The sequence below is a fragment of the Lichenostomus cassidix genome, chromosome 4, assembly GCF_008360975.1.
Source record: "Lichenostomus cassidix isolate B80296 chromosome 4, HeHo_3.0, whole genome shotgun sequence".
Lineage (NCBI taxonomy): Eukaryota > Metazoa > Chordata > Aves > Passeriformes > Meliphagidae > Lichenostomus > Lichenostomus cassidix.
Genome location: NC_139484.1, coordinates 61,722,193 through 61,743,745, shown reverse-complemented (window position 1 = coordinate 61,743,745; position 21,553 = coordinate 61,722,193). Strand labels below are relative to the sequence as shown.

General features: G+C 43.3%; 2 protein-coding genes across 2 annotated transcripts in view; one reads left to right on the top strand and one right to left on the bottom strand.

Annotated features, from left to right (window-relative positions):
• The first annotated feature begins 657 nt into the window (after positions 1-657).
• On the top strand, positions 658-7,477 carry LOC146438663 (histamine H2 receptor-like). Its single transcript, XM_085059904.1, has 3 exons — positions 658-1,231; positions 4,398-4,574; positions 5,781-7,477. The coding sequence occupies exons 1-3, from the start codon at positions 975-977 to the stop codon at positions 6,451-6,453; spliced, it is 1,107 nt and encodes a 368-aa protein (XP_084916030.1). The 5' UTR covers positions 658-974; the 3' UTR covers positions 6,454-7,477.
• Positions 7,478-9,372: 1,895 nt separating this feature from the next.
• The window catches only part of EIF2AK3 (eukaryotic translation initiation factor 2 alpha kinase 3), a 41,908-nt gene continuing 29,727 nt past the window's right edge, over positions 9,373-21,553 (bottom strand). The window contains exons 11-17 of the mRNA XM_085059519.1: positions 21,258-21,380; positions 19,881-20,030; positions 18,076-18,844; positions 13,986-14,153; positions 13,347-13,448; positions 11,077-11,139; positions 9,373-10,010 (exon numbers count right to left, since the gene is read on the bottom strand). Coding sequence (XP_084915645.1) covers positions 9,834-10,010; positions 11,077-11,139; positions 13,347-13,448; positions 13,986-14,153; positions 18,076-18,844; positions 19,881-20,030; positions 21,258-21,380 — 1,552 coding nt within the window. The 3' untranslated portion in view covers positions 9,373-9,833. The remainder of the gene's footprint in view (positions 10,011-11,076; positions 11,140-13,346; positions 13,449-13,985; positions 14,154-18,075; positions 18,845-19,880; positions 20,031-21,257; positions 21,381-21,553) is intronic.

The following is a 21,553-nucleotide window of genomic DNA, read 5'->3' as shown; positions in this document are numbered from 1 at the left end:
CTCTGGGTTCCCTCAGCTACACCAGCGAGCTTTGAGCTGCTGGAGTTTTTGCAGGGCATCATTTCCAACTTCCCACATGGCTGAGACACCACTGGGTCAAAGTCTGGGAACTGGCTGTGGACACAAGCACATGGATTTCCTCAACTGAAAAATCCCCCATTAGGGAGAGTATAATCTCCCATCTGGGCACAGAGAGAACATGAGACTGGGCTCAGGGCTGAACCTAAGACACGTCAATTTGATGATCTTTAAGGTCCCTTCCAACCCAATTCCACGATTCTACTCCCTGTGTTGTTGCTGGCAGCCCTGCTTGGCCATTCAGACTGGGGGATGGAGCTGCTCACCATGGCAGTGAAAAAAACTAAACTTCAGAGCCTGAGAAAGCACCAGATCAACCCAGGGCAGAGCAGGGACTGATCAGGGGGGTTATGGAAGCAGCCGCAGCTGTTCTGAGTGTGGCAAAGATGATAATGAGACTATAGAACCACAGAATGGTTTAGGTTGGAAAGGACCTTAAAGATCATCTAGTTCCAGCCCCCACATTTTGTGGACTTGGCATGCTGTTCAGTGGGATTTAGCCCAGCTGCTTTAATTTTTGATTTCATGTTTAATTTTTGTTTTCTTGTCCTCTCGCTGTTCTCAGTATATTTCTTTTTTTCTTTTTTTCCTTTTTTCCCCTGGTCCCACGCTTCATCTGATGATGCATTTTCATTCACAGGAAAGCTTTTAATTGCTGTGAAGGACTTCAGTCAATGCTGCACATTTATCCTCACCCTCAGGATTTCAGACACCTCTAATGGGCTGCTAACCATGGGACACTGATGGCACAGGCACAGCAGGGTGTGTGGATTTTCCCTGGAGCAAATTAAGCAGAAACATTATTTCTGTCCTTCCTTTCACACACCTACAAGTCGAGCGTTGAAAGTAATTCTGGTTCTCCCCTTTTGTCCCTTTCAGATTTTAACAGCGGGAAGATGCTGATGGACAGGAACGAAACCTGGCTCTCTAATTTCTCCTCTGCTGCCTCCTCCTCTGCGAGGGGAGGGGTTGGGCTGCAAGAAGTGCTCATCGGGCTCCTCCTCACCCTCATCGACCTGGTGACACTCCTGGGGAACACCATCGTGTTCCTGTGCCCGGTGGTGGAGAGGAGGCTGCGCACTGTCACCTACATGTTCATCATGTCCTTGGCCACCGCAGACTTCCTCGTGGCCTGCCTGGTGATGCCCTTCAGGTGAGGATGGGGTGGGAGCAGAGAAGGACAAATGTCCTTTCTCCCTGCTCTGCATCTGCTCGAGGAGCAGGGCTGGGATTCACCTGCTGGGCTCTCCAAAGGGCTGAAGTGTGGGCTGGTGGTTGGATGTGCTTCCCTGTATTATGGGAATTACGTATTATCCCTCTGCTTCTGTGTTATGGATCCCCTTATAGTGGATGGAGACACAATTCCCAAGGGTATTTTTCTTGTTGGCCACATAGGGATCCTGGCTGCTGATCTGACCTTGATAGCCAGCTTGGCACATGGGGCTCCAGGCGTGGATTCCCCTCTTCTAGGACTAGTCCTGTGTATGGAATGTAAGGAATTTATTCAGTAGAAACAGAGTAATTTAGGCTTCCCCTGTATTTCATGGAGGAAGAGGCACTTGGGAGGGCAGGTGTCCCTGCATGAGGTTTATATTTATGAGAGTTTCACTGTCTGGCTAAAAGAGTGAAACAAATGCAGAAAGCAGCTGACCTGTAGTCCTGGCTGTCTTGTCCTGCATGGGTTTGGATAAATCAGGGAGCTGCACCCTATTTCAAGTTCCTGGGGCGGTATGAAGAAGCTGAACTCTTTTCATGTTCTTTGCTTCAGTTCTCTGCCTATTCCTTTGAATTTGGCAGTGAAAAATACTGTCCCGACAAGCAATTACAAACTGAGTTCAAAGTTCCTGATATCAGGTGAAAAAAAGCAGTTAATGATGCTCTTTTAAAAGAAAAATTCCTGCTAATTTAAATTCCAAGCTCTGTGAATTTTAAGTTCAGGTTCTGAAATTATCATAGAACCATAGACTGGTTTGGGTTGGCAGGGACCTTTAGGGGTCATCTAGTCCAACCACCCTGCAGTGAGTGGGGACATCTGCTACTGAACCATATTGTTCAGAGTCCCATCCAACCTGGCTTTGAACACTTCCAGAGATGGGGCAGCCACAGCTTCTCTGGGCAACCTTATGGTAAAAAATGTCTTCCTTGTGTGTATTTTGAATCTTCTCTTAGTGATGTCCTGCTCAACCAACAAAAATTACAAAGGGGAGCAAAAGTCAGAGTGTGGCTGGTGCTTTGTGAATGTCCTGGTGTGGCCTGGTGGGAAGCCCTGCCAGCTCCTGGTGGCCCATGTGGTGAGGAATGGACCCTGTTGGCTCCATCAGCATTGTCCAGCCCTGCCAACACAGTGGCTGTTGTTTCACATTTTCCCACTGTTTTGGCTTCACATCTATGTTGCTCTTTTGGATTTCAGTTTGCTCCTCAGCTGGCAGGTTATTATGTGCCAAAGGGAAGGAAAATAAATGATCTTAGAAGGCAGTTTGGCTCAGGGAAATGTGACAGAAAGGAAAAACCAATTTGTTGCTTGGTGTCTTAATTTCATAGGAGTAAGACTTGTGTTTTGTTCCTGGCTTGGCTGGTTTGCAGGAGCAGTTCAGCTGAGCTTAGCTCATTGTCTGAGCCTGTCAGCCTCCAGCCAGTCTGTCATTTCCAGGCTGAATTATTTCCTTCCATCTATTCTTTTCCTCTGCAAGCAAAAGGGCAAGGCAGAGGTGACTTCATTGCGTGTTTCTTTGGGCTTTTACTACCCCTTCTTATCCAGCATCATTTCCAAGCTGCAGAGACCTTTTACTTCAGAGAAGGGGGGGGTCAGGTATCCATTACCCTGTGCTGTGAGAACATCTGCATCCCCCCAGAGGTGTGCAGGTGCAAGCTGGGCACCTGCTCAGCTGGGATCAGTGTGAAAAGGTGTCCTGGCAGCAGCATGACTCCTTCTGGGAGGCCAAGGTACACCACAGGCTCTGCAGCATCTCTGGGGATAAGGAGGGCTCTGAGGAATGGCAACAAGACACCCAAGTCCATTACTGAGCCAGTATTTCAATTCTAATGCCTCATTTCCCCTCTGTAAAAGAGCCATGAAAGCTTTCCAAGTGTGTCCAGTGGGATCCTCCATGCTGCCCACAGTGTAGGGACAGGCTCTGCTGGAGTTTGCTGGGATTTTTGCATGGAATCCCACATAGTCCCAAGGGCTGGGAGCCTTCAGCAGCACTGCACCCACCTGCAGCAGTTGCTGTGCTCTGGAACAACCTTCACGAGTAGTATTAATGAACTGGTGCTAATGAGCTGTAGATCAGGCATTGTTTTCTGACATCAAGTTGAATCTTTCTGCCCTTGCTGGACACCTGAGCACTGCAGCAGAGCAGCCCTGATCTCACTGCACTTAACCAGCAAGCTGGGAATTTACAGGATAATTAAAGCTTTTCAGGGCTAGGGAGTTACTCACCAAATTCACATACAACAGTGATTTCAGCAGCACCCTGGGAGCTGCAGAAAGCTGGTGAAAGAAAGGATAAGCAATGGCATCTCACTGAATGCTACAGAAACATGCATCAGCCTTCCTACAGATGCCATATGTTCCTTCCTTCACTGCTCACTTCTCACAGGCCATTCTTGACTTTGTTAGAAATATTTTTGGTATCATGTCTGCTTTTTGCTGGTGTGTTTACCTCGCTGAGGCATTTAGGAGCTACATGAGGTACAACTTGCATAGGCTTCCTCCTAGAATGTTGTTGTTTTGTTGCTGTTGTTTTTTTTTAACCAAGAGTGGAAATCCTGTCTGGTTTTGAAGCATAAGATTGGATGTGAAGTGAGTTTCTTGGAGATCATTCATGCCCCAGGAACTGGGGAGAAATCATTAAAGTCTGTGCTGTGTAGAGCACAGGGAAAATGCTGTGATAGAAAAAGCTGTGCAGATGTAAATCTGGGGAGCTTTGTGGGGCAAAGCACCTCTCTCAAGGCACCCACTTAGGCTGCAAAAAGCACAGGTTTGCTGTCCTTCAGCCATGCTCCTTCTGTGGGCTGCTCCTTCGGTTGTGTTTGAGGATCAATCCCTGCTTTCTGAGCTGTGTGCCCATCTTCAGTACCTGTGTGATAAAATATGGCATTACCTCAGTGCAGTCATAAAGAAATGGAGTCACAGAATGGACTCCATTCTGCTTAGGAGGGACCTTAAAGCTTGTCTTGTTCCAATCCCCTGGCCTGGGCAGGGACACCTCCCACTAGACCAGCTTGCTCAGAGCCTTACCCAGCCTGGACTGACCATCTCCAAGGAATGCCCAAACTCAGCCCTTCCAGCTCTGATTTCCACCCGTTTTCTCTGGCAGCATCATTTACGAGGTGACAGGGATGTGGCTGTTTGGGAAGCTGTTCTGCAAGGTCTGGATCTCCTTCGATGTCATGTTCTGCACTGCATCCATCGTCACGCTGTGCTTCATCAGCCTGGACAGGTACTGCTCTGTGGTCACCCCCTACCACTACTCCAGAAGGATGTCCCGTGGCAGGTGAGTGCAGCTGCTCCTCACTTTGGGTCCCTCCAGATTGTCACTTGGCCGTGGCACACGTTGATCTGGGGCTGAATGAGCTATTGACAGGGGCTGCCCAGAAACAGAGTGATGTGGCAAAAGGAACTTTGCACCGTTTAAAACTGCAGAAAATGTTTAATGCAGTGCAGGAGAGGACAAGGAGGATGCAGCTGAGTGGGTTGGATGATGCTCCTGGGAGAGTATTTTTTGAGCTAAGGATGGCTTGCAAAATGGGGTAGAAACCAGTGATATGGGCTGAGTTGGACCTACAGCTTTTTCCCTTTGCAGTCATTTCATGGATATTTCGTAGAATCACAGAAAGGCTTGGGTTGGAAAGGACCTTAAAGATCATCTTGTTCCATCGCCCTGCTGTGAGCAGGGACACCTTCCCCTAGACCAGGTTGCTCAAAGCCCCACCCAACCTGGCCTTGAACACTTCCAGGGATGGGGAAGGACTTTGAAGCACTTCTAAGGACTAGGTGAAAGGAGACCCAGAAGGATGCACGTAGCAGTAGTCTTCCCTCTCTTAAGCTCACTATCATTTCTGAAGTGATATTTAGGGAAAACAGGGAGAGTTTCTAAGCTCCCATGAGGATTTCATGTGAAAGGCTGAAATGAGGACTCAGGGTGGGGGAAGTCATCTGAGGATGGGCAGAGAGGACATTGCAGCACTGGGTGCTTTACAGGGTGGGCTCAGGCTCTTCTAGGCACATTTTTCCCACTGTCACTCTCCCTGTGTCTGATTTGGGGATCACAGGCAAAGCAAGGAGAGGGCTGTATGGCCCCCCTGCACAGATTCTGTGATCTGGTGTCCCTCAGCTCCACCCTCACCATGCCCCACAGGGGGAGATAATGGCTAGATACTAAAGCTGAAACCAAAAAAATCTACATGCTGTTGTTTTAAATACTAACATCTTCTGTAAAACCTTTCCTCATCTTTTCTCAGCCAGCTGTGAGCCCTCCTTACGCTGACCCCAATTCCGTCAACTGCAGACCAATTACCCAATCCTTAGACAGATTCACATTTGGACTTGCTAAACCCGTTTTTTCCCTTCTCCAAGCCCTGCTGGACTGCTCAGCAGCGATATCCCACACAGGTTACCATGGGGATTGAATCGTACTGGATGTTCTCAGTTCAAAATTACTCAGACCCTCTCTCCTCTCCCCGTCTCTCTCCTTTTGCAGATGCATCGTGATGACCTGCACGGTTTGGGTCTATTCCTCCCTCATTTCCTTCCTTCCCGTCATGCAAGGCTGGAATGAGATCCCCGGGGTGGACTTTGATGCGGGCAGGGAATGCATCTTCGTCACCAACTGGGTTTTTGCCATCGTGGCTTCCGCCCTGGCCTTCTTCCTTCCCTTCACGGTCATGTGCAGCATGTATTTCTTCATCTACCGCGCCTCCCGCCTCAAGGCCACCCGCATCATGTCCCAGACGCTGGACATCCACTACCACCCCAACAGCAAGCGGCAGAACCACCTGCAGCTGGAGAACAAAGCCACGAGGACCATCAGCATCATCATCTCTGTGTTTGTGCTGTGCTGGCTGCCCTACTTCGTGCTGAATGTTTGGTTGGCAGCCAGAGGCAGCGACTCCAGCAGCACTGTGCTCATGGGCACCTTCAAGATCATCACCTGGCTGGGCTACTGCAATTCCACCATCAACCCCCTGCTCTACGCCTTCCTCAACAGGGACTTCCAGCGCGCCCTGAAGAAGCTGCTCGTTTGCAGGCACAGGTCTCAGGTGGACATTGGGGAAGACATGGTTTCCATAGCCACGTTTTCCAAGACTGCTCCAGAGCTGGAGTACAGTGTGACAGTGCCCAACGGAGCCCCAAAGGGCAAACCCAAGTCATAGGGATTCAGGATTGCTCGCTGGAGGTGGTGATACAGAAAGTGCTGGAGCACAGCTGAATGGAAAAATAACGGGGAGGAAAACAGGGGAAGGAAGGTCTGGAATATTACAGCTGGGGACATACAACAAAGATGCATTTCTTCTCTTTCTACAGTTTCAGTAACAAGGAACTTGGATATTTTAGGGGCAATTTGTTATATTAATGGAGTCAATTCATTCCTGGGTAATTATTTTTCTAATGAGCATTTCCTAAGGCAAATTCAACCTTCATGTTGAGTAAAAAAACCAAACAGCATATGTGACCTCATCTCTGTGCATATCCTGGTGATCTGTGTCAGGTGGGATGGTGTTTATGAAGCCACTGTACCTCTCATCTCGCAGCTTCATTACAGATTTGATCAGTTTTAATAACTCCACGTGTGTCAGTCTGTGTATGGGAATCAGAGGAGGGATGTGGCCAAAGAACAGAGCTCAATTCCTAAAGAGGCACCACTCTGCAGCCTGGGCAGTTGTTTAGGCTTCAGCTCACTTGCTTCTGCAACATCTGGATATTCAGAGCTTTCCGTGGCTTTCTGTGAATTATCTGTGACCTTCCTTCTTAATTCTGGGAAGACATTCCATTTGGCAGACCCCAGGAGATGAGGAAGACTTTCTGTAACACCAGGAGCACTGAGGTTTCAAAGGCAGCTACAGGTGGTCAACACTATCCAAAGAGGGGCTGTCAATAGGAATTACTTGTGTGTACACTGTGATATCTACCAGAGAGACATTAAAAAATCATGATAAATGGAAATGATTATTTTTACTACTCCCAAGTGCTTGTCTGGACTTCCAGCAGCACTGGCTCCCTGCAAGAAAGCCATGGAGTGCCTCACTGAAGGGTTACTCTGAAAAGGTAGCATGGGATTTGTCCTCAGAGGTAGCAAAGTGCAGTAGGACCTGCCTGGAGCAGCTGAGCTACTGAAGACACCAGCAAAAGGGTCAGTTCTCTCTCAGGAGCTTGAAAAAAACAATCATGACCTGGGGTTCAAATGACTCACCATGGAAAGGGTTAGGTGTGCCAGATCCTACGTGACTACAACTCCACTAACAACATGGAAGTGGTAAGAAACTACACCTTATTCTGGGGGAAGCATCCTGTGGGCACAAAGGTGGACTAGGCAGGAATCCTGCTGCTGCCACCCAGTTCATTTTGATAGAACAGGACAAGGAATGGGGTTTTATTCTCCATGCACAGCAAAGCCCCAGGCCAAAGCCCCTTTTGCAGGGCTGTGAGCTCACAGCTATCCCAGTTTGGGTGTTTTTCCACAAAGGGAAGTACACACCATTCAGAGGAAAACCTGTCTGGTTAGAGAAGAGCCTTTCTCGGTCAAACTCTGGAGCAAAAAGGGGCAAAGTTAGGGACAACACATTCCAGTGCTTAGAGAAGCAAAGACTGAGCAGGAAGTCAGGAGCTGATCATGGCCAGATGCTTGTGTGGCTGGACAGGGACCACATAGGGGAGGACTTGTCCACACCTTTGAGGATAAGTTTAACATTCCAGAATGTGCAGACACACCTAGTGTGAATGCATATACCAGTTCTGGTACTGAAATGTTGCAGGGCCCTTGGAATAGGCAGCTTCCCACATCCAGATACACAACCAGTTATAAATACCTTATTCCTCATTTCCTGTGCTCCACCTGTAATCACTGAGCTGGCAGGGAAGGCAAAGAGGCTCCACATGTGGCCATTTCTTTGTGCAGTTGTGGCTGATGCAAACAGGGAAATCCAAGGGAAGAAGACACACTTAACTCTTCTGCTTTAACCCAGCTAAACACAATTAAATTCTGTTTCTGACCAAATCTTCACTGCAGCATTCTGGCTTCACCTGGACAATGCAGTATCTAGGAGAGTTATCCAAGAGTACATGGAAGACAATCATTGTAATCTACTTCTGCCTCATCATAAAGCTGCAGGGTGTCAGCTGGTTTAACTGCTGGTCACAGTGTCACAGCAGAGCAGTGATACCCAGAAGGATTTGAATCCAGATCTTTTTAGGAAACTGATTTCAGAGACTTTAACAAATTTAAGTCTGTAAACCCAAAGAATACAATTACACAAGAACAGTTCTAACAGCGTAAGAATTAACCCTGCTGTCCTCCATAATCCACCCAGTTCAGAGCTCAAGTCTCTTCTTTCTCCAGATCTTATCTCACTTCCAAGCAGCACGTTCAGCTTTGCGTCATCACACAAGCTGTGGCCAGTGTGAGACAGGGAAGCAAAGGAAGTTTCAGGAATGCAGAATTCCCACTGCACAGGGCTGCCATCTGCAGCACACACAGATGCAGGCTTCCAACAGAAGCAACTACTATTTTTGTCTTATAAATAAAAAAAGTTTATTAAATCATTTAGACTTGAAAGAAGTCACAATAAACAATGCACTCAACAATTACAGCAAGTGCATCCTGTACACCACCAACCCAAATGGATTGATTCCGTATTTTATAAATAAAAATTAACATATTTACAGTGAGAAATAAAAGCATGGCATTAGGCAGTTAAATTAGCAGATTACACAAATGCCTACCAGTTGATTTTTTTTAAAAGTACAAATCTACAAGATTACATACGACACGTATGACTTCATTAGGTTTAAATTTTCAGAATCACAACATTTTTGTACATAATTTTGACTATGGCTCTTCCAACCACTGCCTATAAAACCCCCCCCATGTAATGGCAAAAAGCCCTTTTTCCTTCTCTATAGCTTCATCTGTATAAGATGCATTCCCTAAGATCTACTGTAGTGCAGAAGTATGAAATGATTTCCTCTAATGACAGGCTATGGACAGTGACAATATGTACACCTATGGTACTTTTTTGCTTTAAAAATAGTGCAGATTCCCAGTTTACCCACCAGGGACAAAAATGGAGTCAAAGTTCATTTCAAAACCATCTTCATTTCACCAAAGAGCAAGTGATCCAGATAGACACTCACTAGGCTTAGAGACTGTAATTTGCTCTATAAAAATACAGTATTTTAATTCTATTTACATGTTACAGATCTCTCACTCACCCAGCAAGCTGACATTTACAAGCTTCAAAAAAACCCAAGAAACCCCCAAAAAAAGGAAAATGGAGCACAACATTGGCAAGCACAGCAGCTGGACCCGTCCGCCTAGGAGAGCAAAGGTAAGGAAAATGGAATGTGAAAGGTTTGGTTACTGGGCTTCGTTGGCTGTCGAAGTAAATGAAAATCTGTCCAACACGTCTTATACTTTAAACATGGCAAAAAAGGCTGAAGTAAACTATTCCCAAGATAAACATTCTGCATCATAGGATCCTTCTGCTGAACAATCCCTGTGAAACCTGCCGAGTGGAAGAAGTGATCCTGAGGATAGCTATTTGCTTGGTTGTCTGGAATGTTTATTTCCTGATAGACTCATTGTCCGTGACCTCTGCCTGAGCACGGGTTTGGGTGGGAGCTCCAAGTCTTCAAAGACAGGATTTTCTATGATTGCTGCAGCCTCTGGTCGTTCAGTGGGGCTTGGGGAGAGCATGTCCTTCACCATGGTGTACTGAAAGAAAACACAACACATGTTACATGAACCAACCCATAAATTCTTTCTTTTTTAATGCCCTGGCTTCGACTGTGGCTTTGTAAACAAGTGGGAAATACCCCCAGCTGCTTTCTGAGTAATTTGGGTATTAATGCTTTGGCTCAGTAGTTAATAGTGCATCAAATATTTTTAAAAGTATCACTGTGCTTCTCTTAAAGTCTCTTTACTGTCAAGGACTACAAGCAATTTGGCAAACCAAATCTGACCAAAGATTTAATAGTTATAAACCCATTGCATTACTTTCAATAATAGTTATAAAAAAATATGAAATATAATGAGTAAGTAATTTTTGGCTTCATGTTTAAGCCATCACATTTTAAGCCACACAGAATTTTTTTCATGACCAATTAGAATTTTTCCTTTAAATATACAGGTAGTTTGAATATTTGTTTCAAATTTAATCAGAATTAGTGTCCTGCTCCAGCTGAGCACAGCACAGCACCTTCCCCCAGGCAGCCTTCAGCTGTAAAGCAAGAAAGGATGGTCTCATTTAGCTACTGGTCTGAATCCACCTTGAACACCTGAAAGCATCTAAGCTTTGTACTGCAGAGGTTTTGTACATCACCTCCTCTTTATCTGCCATCACATCACTTTACAGACCTGACTAATAAGAACACAGCACGATTTGCTCATATGGTTTCCCACTTGGGAGGTCCAGTTCTGGAGGGGATCCCATACAGCCATGGTGCTACCTACAGCCTCCTCTTTACCCATGTGAACTCTGCACTTTCCCTTTGGGAATATGGGTTTGTTGCAGGAAATCATGACAGGATTTATGTGAAGTCAATGACTGCAAGTGACAAAGGGAAGCCAGGAGGAAAACTGTGACAGAAGTGTCATTGCGCCCATTATTGCAATGTTACAGGGTTGAAATGCAGAGCAGAACAGGGATAGAGAACTGCATCTTAATAACATGAAAGCTACTTGGTTTCTCCATTTTTACCTGCAAAGCAATTGGAGAGCAAAGAAAAAAAAGCTACAATTATTAATGAAATCTACAGTTAACAGCATCAAATGTACATACCTCTTGTGCATATTTCTGAGTGAACAATGGTGGAAAGTTCAAATTTCTAACATCACTTAAGGTCTGCAAAAATATGAAGAATGACATGTAACTTTTCAAAAATATCATTCTACAATAATATTACCCTACCCTTCAAAAATATGCAAATTATACAAACACATCTGCCTGCTGGAAAAAACTCTCTTTGTTTTAAAGTGCTGCTTTAGTGGTTAAAAATCACAATATAGTTGAACAGGTGATTTGCTGCTTCCCTAGGTATACAGCCTGCAACAGGAGCTGTGTTACAAAAAATTGTGATCTCTCAAGTTTTGTATCAGACAGACACATAAACTTGTGCTTTCTCACTTTAGTTGAACAAAATCTAAGCACCACCCATAAATCCCAAGGTGGCCTACATCAGTATTAAGACACATGAAATGACTGTCTCTGCCTTAATGTAAGCATCAGTCTTTGTTTAACATTTAAGGAGGAATGAGAAGATTTATCAGCAGTTTGGAAAGCAATTGTCTTGGGTATTTCTGTGTTTCTTGTGTTCAAAGGCCACTGGCTCCATCTAGTGACAGTATTTTTCCCATGTTCAGCCAGAAGCACAGTATTTTGCACTTCAGTTTTTTGGGAAGGATCTCCTTTTACAGAAGTATGAGCACAAAATACATGAGCTCTTAAGTTAAACCAAAACTCAATTCACTATTACTCCACTGAAAGTATAAAGTGACCAGTTAATAATGATGGACAACAGACAAACTCCTGTTCAAGTGAACTGAGTTTTATGACATTAAAATGCTTCAAAAAACTTTTCTCATTTTCTGCCAGTTCAGTCTGCATTTTAGTGACTGTTTTCAAACATCTAATTTGGAAATGAATTGCACTGCTACAGACTAACTGCTCACAGCTTGAGACAGAGGCAGCTCTCACGCTCCACCTCTGGGGATTTTTCCAGCCAGTTGTCACAAATTCCTAGAATTTGCTGGGTTACTTGGTCAGGCAGAGCATGTTTTGCTTCCGCAAGCAGTGCTAATGCTTGGCTGATGCCAATGAAAACCTCAGTGTAACAACTCAGAAATAACTACTGAAGTAGCCAAACTCTTGAACTTGGCAATGAAAGGGCAGGGTTTTCCTTTTAGCAAAAGGAATGAAATGACAGTGAAAATCCTGGAAAGTCAGGGCACTTTTTTAACACCCTCTTGAAGTAAAACATTCAAATTAGATGGAATTTAGGTTTCATTCTGATTACTTGTTTTGCTTTTATTCTTAGGAGAGAAACTGGAAGGGCAAAGCCTGTAGTTACTGCTGCGAGAGATCAGAGAATCCAGGATTGCTCCTTCCTGGATATTTTGTTTCAGTAAAACTGATCCAGAGAAATTGAAATTGGTTTCAGTGCAAGGGGTTCAAATTAAACACCAATTCCTCCTCTAGACTATGCTCTTTTGTGTCATTAAAAGCCAGAGCATTTTAATAATGAGAATGCAACAGCTGAAGCCTTTGGTCAGGCTGCTGTTCAAGTTGTTTTTACCTCTCTGCTAAACACACTCCATCTTCACCTAAGAATATAATCCCCCAATGCCCATTTAAATGACAAATACAAGTTTTAATGACTCTCTCTTTCCTGCACAGGTCACTGCTTGCCACAGAGGAAAGACCTTTCTGGCTGTAGCCCCTGTTCTCCATGAACTTGTTCTGAGCAAGATGGATCCTCACACATTTTAACAGCAAGCAAGAGCTGTAATGCACCATCAAACATCCCAAATTCACATTTGGTGCAATGGTAGCCATCAGTTATGGGAAGATTGTGCTTGAGGCTGAGCAAGACTCACAGCTAAGACTCACTACAGGAAAAGGAACAGCCATTTTTCACCAAGTGCTCTAGGTGAAAAAGCACTGCAGATGCAAATGAAGAAAGAAATAATAAAAATGCACAGCATGGTTCCAATTCTTGAATGAAAACCAAGCTGGTATGCTTAAAGTCACAAGCTATATTTGTTGTTTGAGTTCTTGGATATCGTAGTTCAATAGTTTCTCTTACTTGGCTTGACAACAGAGGAGCTTTGTAAAGAAATTAAAGCCTCAATTCAACTGCACACATTAGGAAGACTGCAGTTTATTTTCAGTGATTCAGGGGGTCTGCACAAGGCTGATAAAGAAGTTGTGCTCCTAGCTGCAAGGCTTTTTTCCAAAGAAAACAGAACAGGAACCCCTTGCCAGTGTTTCACCAAGCAGATAGCTATTTTAAACAAATGCTCAAACTGAGGATAACCCAACACCACACATACCTTGACTCTCTCCATCTGTGTACTGAAAGGGTAAAGCAGCTCAAAGAGAATCAGTCCCAGAGAAAAGATATCCACCTTGTGCGAATAGGTGTTCCCACAGATCTGAAAAGGCAAAATCAGGGTCAGGGCAGTCAAGCTACTCACTGCATGTAATTATCTACGAAGTAAACAACACCCTTGCAAGTCCACCCCTGGAAGTGACCAGCCCTGTGCAGACCTGAGAGCTACAGCATAGAGAAGTTGGCAAACTTCAGCAATGAGCACCAGGGAGCAAGGTCTTGATCCTCAGCTCCTCTGTGCTGCAAAGCAAAATGTTTCACCTTACTTAAACCTCATGCACAAATGTGTCCTTCCTTGGTTAAGTGGAATCTTTTACAGTTACCTCCCTATACTGCATTGAAAGCAAGCAAAATGAATGCATCCGGTCTGAATAGTTAGCCACTTTTTTGCCTACAACAAATACATTTATTTAAATACTCATTTTGGAATTCCATTTTGTTCAAAACTCCATTTTGATGAGAAAGAATTTAAGTAACTTGATCGCAACAGTTTACTAGAAGTGCCTGATTTTTGAGCTCCCAAAAATTCAGGACTCTTCCAGGCACTGCCAAATACAGTTTTGGAGAAGAGAGCACAAACCTGTTCTGGGCTCATGTAGAGTTTGGTCCCTACTTGTCCTGTGTGCCTGGCATAAGCTGGCATTGGAGTCAGTACTGATTCTTCCTCCTCATCTTGGTCCATAGCAGTCACCAGTCCAAAATCCCCAACCTTTACTATGTCATCCATTGTGAAAAATATATTGGAAGGCTGAGAAAACAAAGAGGTGAAAAGAAGGGGAAAAGTAAGTAACAAACTTAATGTCTGAGTTTCAGTGGTTACAACACTTGGTTTTAATTCAGAAGCCAAGCTGCCAGGGTTAAAAACACTTATTGAACTGCTGAAAGAACAACAGTTAAGAATTGCAGCTATTCAGGAGAAAGCAATTACTCCTGCATTAACTATTGTTCTCTTCCTGAAACTCAGGCTGCTCATTTCTTGTCATTCAGCAGAGGTTTACCAGCAGCACACAGGTAGGGAACATGCAGAGTCAACACTGCTGGGAACAGCACAGCTGTTATCCAGCTCCCCTACATGGCACATTCACACCACATGCTGGAGCAACAACTCCTCAGCTTTTTTATTTTAATCTCTAAGTGCTAAAGTTGTTTGCTATATTATTAACCAGCACATGGCACATCAGTGTTAAATTATGGACAAAATGAAGTCTGGGAACAAGGTCTGCTTTTCAGTGCACTTGTGCAGTTTAATAGGGGAACAGCTGTTTGCGTAACAGAATTAATACCTAATTTTTAATAGAAGCTTAACTTTGCAATTCACAAAAGCAGCAAGAGTGATGGTCTGGCTTAACTCTCCTTTAGCCTGTTTGCCACACACTACCATCCTTGGCTTAACCTACTGATACAAGAGACTGGAACAGAGATGTCCCTTTGCTAATGGTGCACATCCCAGAGAGTTTTTCAAGAAATCTGCATTCTGGCTGATAGAATAGCACCCACCAAAATAATGATTATTTCTTTGAAATATGAGTACTCCAGCTGGGTTACAAATACAGAGAGAGTTTTGGGGGAAGAACAGACTGATCCTGCAAGGGGAAAGAAGCAGCAGGATGTTGTACAGGACCAAGCTGTGGTGAAGAGGCAGGTGGTGCTGGGTGAGCTCCTCTCAGAGCTCCTGGACCCCCAAGGCTGGGAGAACATGGTCTATGGTTTGCTGACATAAACCCTGAAACAGGAGCAGGCAGACAGACAGAAGGCAGTATTTTTCCATAAGATAAAGGACTACAAAGCTGATCTATTTCAAAGTCCATCCAACTTCCTCAGGTAAAGACAAACCCACTGTGTGCATGAGAAACAAGACAGAGAAAAATGGTTTTTTTATGCAATGGCCAGCTCTGAGATAAGCACTAGAGAAACAGCTCCACAGTGCCACATGCTGCCTCTGAAACTGCCTTCTGTGCCAGGTCTTATATCCCACTGTATTTCCCTGTAAGGAATGTCAAGCCCTTTGGAGTCACAGTGCATTCAGGGTACAAAAGCCACTGCCCTGTAAACCCACAGCATCTCCAGGCTCTGGCTGAAGCATTTACAGAACAGCCACCCCCCCAGTGCACACCCACACTGCCAAAAGTGTTGATATCAGAATTTTAATGCTCAAGGAACAAATATCTCCATTAAGAGTTTGTATCCCATTGCCTTGATGTCCATTCTTCTCCTCCAAAAAACATTCAAGAAGTCAACAAGATCTCTCTTGCTTCCCAGGGAAAAACTCTTCTTAAAGGAAAGTTTTATTTCAGTATTTCACTGGCTGGACACAGATTGTCTCTGAATAGGCACACAGTTTCTACAGATAAGGGAATGGACTCTCTACTATTGCAAAATACCAGCAAAAATAAAGCATCAAGATCACATTTGGGAAGAAGCAGCCTAAGGCAGATGCACACAGTTTTGATTTAAATCGTCAGAAGAACACAACAAATATAACTACCCTCTAGTTTAGTTATCTTGCCACCTGCACAAAGAAATTTCTCTCCGTATTCTTCAGTCAGAATAAGAATTCCCTTTTATTCACAGACATGAATAAGCTTCTCACACATCTGGAAGAGCCTGTTTAATTCAATTAATGCTGCAAAATGTATCCAAGACTGTTCTTCTAGTTCTGTGAAACTGATAATTTCTTTTGAGCTGCCAAGCATGACTGACAACTTATCCTGGGAATAACAGTAAATTCACTTGACAGACACACTTTTGTTTCTGTACTTCATTTTCTTCAAAAGAATTTGAACTCTGACCTCTTCACTTGCCCACATAAATTCCTGCCATCTCGTCATTACAGTATCTCTGATTAGCAGGAGCCTAATTAATGCATTTTAATGTGCACTGTTAATTTAAACACTTAAAATTACTTCTTGAATATTTTAATATGCACACATACAAATTATTTTCACATAGATCTACCAGCTTTTGTTGGTGCCAATGGGAGCAAGAACTGGCCTCTGCTATCACTGAGCTCTGCCTGTAGCCAAGCCAAAGCAGCTTTGCAGGTTATTCACTTGTTAGCACTGGCAGCAGCTCAGGGCTGCATGACCAATCTCTTGGAGAAATTACAAAATTAGATGAGATCTCTTCCTAGGAGCTTCTGAAAAGTACAGAAAATAATTAAACATAGTGGCTGTTGTTTTGACCAAATTAACACATAACAGACAAATAAACTCTGGGATCCAAGAATAACATCTATACAAGCATAGAAAGTTTCCTGAAGGAGGAAGTTGTTCATCCAGGGAGAGCATTTCCAAGTTGGTTGTAACAAGTAAACAAAATTAAATCTCTTGTTCAAACTGCTGCCAGCACTGAACTTTTAAGATGTTCCAACAAAACACTCCACACCTACTGATTAAGACTAATACAGTTTTAAGTGAAGATCTACATAAGGTTTACGGAACAGTGAGCTCAGTGAGGACTGCAGAGGGCTACAACTGACAGTATTGCTAAGAAAGGTTATTAATTAACATGTCTAGCAACATATTAGTACAGGGATTTAATTACTTTTATGGTCAGTTTCTCAAGCACTAAAGATTTGTCTGATAAATGGTTGAAGGTAATTGCCTAACGTGGATGGGAAAAGAAAATACTTGGAAGGGCTCATGAGTTTCTCTGACATATCCTTTCAAGATTATTGAATTTGAACCCCCTTTTACTGCCACATCTGAGATGGCAGCTTTTATTTTTTGCTTCTGCTGATACCAAACAATTACCATCTGAGAAGCTACAATCATTTCAGTAATTATTCCATTGAGGAAGGTATTAATGACTCCTCAAAACAAGCAAAGAGAAACACAACTGCCTCTCCACATTTGGCAAAAAGAATCCATTTCTCAGGGCTTGTCCCAGTAAAACTAACTTCAGCTTCAGCTACAAATTAAATTTGTGTATTTAGCAACACATACTGACGCTTTCAGTGCATTAAGTTTCAGCAAAATTAGGCACTAGCATAGGAGGTAAAAGTAACTCCTGACTTCAGTTACACTAAACACCAGAGGTTAAAACCATATTTCCCAGTCCTCACTGTCTGGATGCTATCAGACATTAAAAATACTGTGAGTCCTTCAGAAAGCTGCATTATGATAGCTGGCATTGGCTCAGAATTCAGCTCCAGGGCAGTTTACATTTCAATCCCAGAGCAGTAATACTTAATTTTTACTTTCTCTAACCAAGAGTAACACTGCTCCTTTTAGGCTGTATTGCTATAGAAAGAAAGAAAATACCAGAATTAGAATCACGGAATTATTTAGGTTGGAAAAGACTTTTAAGATCAAGTCCAACTGCAAGCTCCACACTGCCAATTATCTGCTTCACTTGAAATCGTAGAACAGGATCCAAAACAGCTTTGTCACACAGCTCAGCACTGAATAACCCTGTATAAAGAACATGAATTAAAAATACCATAGAACAAATGCATCTGATCTGTGCCAGGTACAAGAAGTCTTGCTGTAAGAAAGACTTTAATTGCAGTAACAAGTGATGAATGTTTATTTCCTGGAGCACTGCACCTCCAGATTATTGTACAGACATTAATTCAGCGTTTTTAACACTCATGCTGAGGTCAACTATTTTAGCAGGCTTTGTCTCCAGTGCCATATTCCTCCCACATGCAGCAGCCTATGGATACAAACCTTGAGATCCCTGTGCATTAATCCTTTGCTATGCAGAAAATCAACAGCTTCAGCAATCTGCAGAAAGATCTGCAGACACTCTGTCCTTTCCCTCTCCTCTATGGCACATCTTCTGCTCATCCAGTCTTTAAGGTTCTCTTTCCGGCAGAGCTGCATCTGGATGTAAAGATACACCTTAGGAGAGGTGGGTTTGACTTTTTCTGCAGTATTTTTAGAAAGGTCCAGGCTTAAACTTGTTGGCCTTGGAGGAGAAACGGAGAGGGGACTTCCTGAAACAGATTTCTTGTTATCAGATTCCTTTGTAGTTTTCCCTTTATCCTCAGAAGGACTCTCATTATGTGAAACATCAACTTTATCTTCCTTACTAGAAGCATTTCCACAGCCAGAATCCTCAAACACAATAGAGGAGGAGGTCCCTTCCTTCAGATGTACAAGAGGAACAGCTGAAGAACAAATTTCCAAGGAGTGTCCCAGCTCATTACTGTTGATGGTGCTGTCTTCTACATCACAGCCGGTAAGGACACTGTCCTGAAGGTTTAACAGTGGATCTTCTGAGTGCTGCAAGTCCCTGTTGTCTGTGTCAGAAAATTCCAGAGGAGAAAACTGGCTTCCAGATGAATCTGACTGACCACAGGGTATGCCCACAGACCTCACCCTCTCTGATGAAGCTGCAGTAACTTCAATGTGCTCCTTTGTTGAAAATGGCTCTGTTCTGATCTTAAATGATGGGACATCCATCGGGCTGGGAGAACTGAGTGGCCAATCAGTGCTGGAAGACAAAACTGAGAGATCAATACTAGGGAAATTGTAGTAGATTACATCATTCCAACTATTCCACTAAAAATGCACTTCCAGAAGCCCAGATTTTAATTACTACTACCCTGAGACCCACACCGTACCACAACAGGGCATGACTACCCAAGTGTGGGAATCACTAATAACCAGGATTTAGCATCTGTATCTTAGCAAGGATAATGTTTTCTCATTGAGACAAAAGCATTGATAAAGGGATATTTAGCAAGCTCCACAGTTTAGATTCCCAATGTGCAATCAGGCTCATCTTCAGTTTGAAAAAATCCAGCCCTTTGGAACATGCATTGCAAGGACTATTTAAAGTGCCTTGGAAGACTTACAGCTGTGAAATGTTAATTTGATGCCTGAAATATAAAGGTCACTGTATGCTAAAAATTGTAAGGCATGTTAAGATGTTATTATGAAACCACCCAATAGTCATGTATTAGGCTTCATTCTATAAATGCCAACATACACCCACTTTTTCCTCTCTCTTCACATTCTCTAACTCCTTTATCTAATTTTCTATTTTTAACCTACTTCTACCAAGTTTCACAAATCATCACTCTGATTTTCCCTCACGTATTTCTGCTGAAATAAATTCATTGAAGCCTTGAAGTACTGTATCAGGTCCATCTAACTCAAGACAATCATAAGGAAGAAAGCAGTAGAAAGGCACAAAGACAGAGATGCCGAAGTTTGAAAATTAATCACAGTAGCAATGCTCCAACCTTCCAATCACTGAAAGAATCAGTTACACAAGTTCAATTATGAACTACATGATATTTCCTTAGCTGAAAGGACCTTAACACAAGAGAGGACCCATAAACTGACAGACAATGTGCAGAAAGGTGGTTTATTTGTATCTTGTTCAATTCAAAAGTTGGTAGGGTAAGTTAATAACCATCTCCTCCCTACACAGTCTCTCCATTTTCCTGGATCCTCTACCAATTTTCCAGTTCTGCTGAAGTACAATCTCAAATTCAATTGTTAAAAAGATCCCTATGAGTTACCTTTCATCTTTTAACCACTGTTCATCCATCTTTTCCTGCCATCTCTCAGGAGGAGCTTCCAGCCACGCGTTGAAATAGCGAACAATCCCAGGATGCTCGAGCTTAGCCAAAGCCTTGACCTCCCTCATCACTTTTTCACGAGCCAGCTCCCTATGGTTTGGGGTGAGGAGAACAAGAGACATGGTCACAAAAAGCAACAGCACAGCACAAAAACTTCTGCAAAGGAATTTAATCAAAGCTGGCCCAGCAAACACCAGGCCAGTAGTATTGCTTTTCACATCAAAACAAAAACATGTCTTAAATTCCCCAGAGCAACTCCTTTACGTTACAAGTGTGGAGGAGCAGTATGTGCTTAAAATGGCTTAACATTTAGTCTTCCCATTTCTCATTATTACAGGCAGCAAAACAAAGAAGAAAAAGTTCATCTTCCTCTCAACTCTTCTCAAGGATAGAAAATAAAGATTACTGAACAGCAATATTCTACAGGGATGTAGAAGACACTGACACAAAAGACAGACAGCAATACCTTAGTATTTGTTTTTTAATTGGCATAACATAAGGAGACTGCATAAGGACTACTTCTGTCCTGTGGACAGGAAAGCAGGCAGCATCTTGTCTTACTGAAGTAATTTAAGTCTCTTTATAAGACTGTAACTGGATCAAATAAAGTCTGATCATTTTATTTAATGGGTTTGAATATGCATGGAAGTGAAGAATTTAGGCTACCTTAAATTTCTGAACAAAACCTTTAATCTTAAATTGTCACGCTTATTTAACACATTCAAAAAAAATAGTAATTCTAGATTTCATGGCTTTACCCCCTCCCTCTTGCTGTTCCTAACTTGAGATTTCCAGAAGCAGTGTCTCCCATCTCCCACTAAAAGGAAGTGCTGCAAGCTCTGGGTAGGGTAATTCAGCAGCATGGCTTGACCACCTATGACTGAGAGAAAAGGTAGGGGTTGTGGGACCAGAAAAATGAAACAAATGGGCAAATGGAGTCAAAAACGTAGGTGAGGGAGAGAGAAAAGGAAGAGGAGGTGAAGCAGGAAAGGTAAGGAGAGGAAGGAGAGAAGCATATTAACAGCACTACAAAAGCTGGTCCTGTTAGCAAAGGCACTACTCATCAAGGAAATCCCCATGGAGCAGCATCCTCACAAGAGCTCTGCTATGCAAGTGTTTTAGACAAGCAGGTCACCTCTGCTGGGATTACATATGCCAAATTCTCTGTGCCAAAACTAAGTCAGCCCCCCCATTAAAAGTATGTCATTCATCCAAATGAAGTATGTGGGAAATCAGTTCAGGAGCAGATGGTTCCGTGTAGGATGGGATCCCACCATTCATTCATCCCTTCTGTGTCTCAACAAACCCATTCATTACCTGTTGGGCAATCGGATCCTTTTGATGGCATAGTTGCAGTCATCTACTTTATTTCTGGCTTCAAAAACCACTCCAAAACCTCCACGACCCAGACACTGAATTGGTTCAAAATCTGTCAGATATCTGGGAACAGAGGGGTGTGAGGAAGGGGCAGAAGAAGGGAGGGAGGATAGAGGAGAAAAATACTTTAGTATAAACAGCAAAATAAAGACATTTATGACCACGACTGAAGTAGTTCTGTACAGCCAAAATATGCTGAAGGACTTGAAGCATTTCTTATTTTTCCCTGCTCACCC

Bases quoted from the DNA above. Each gene is read 5' to 3' on its own strand.
- LOC146438663 (XM_085059904.1), top strand. From the start codon at position 975: ATGCTGATGGACAGGAACGAAACCTGGCTCTCTAATTTCTCCTCTGCT. The intron at 1,232-4,397 runs GTGAGGATGGGG...TTTCTCTGGCAG, and splicing joins TGCCTGGTGATGCCCTTCAG to CATCATTTACGAGGTGACAG. The intron at 4,575-5,780 runs GTGAGTGCAGCT...CTCCTTTTGCAG, and splicing joins AGAAGGATGTCCCGTGGCAG to ATGCATCGTGATGACCTGCA.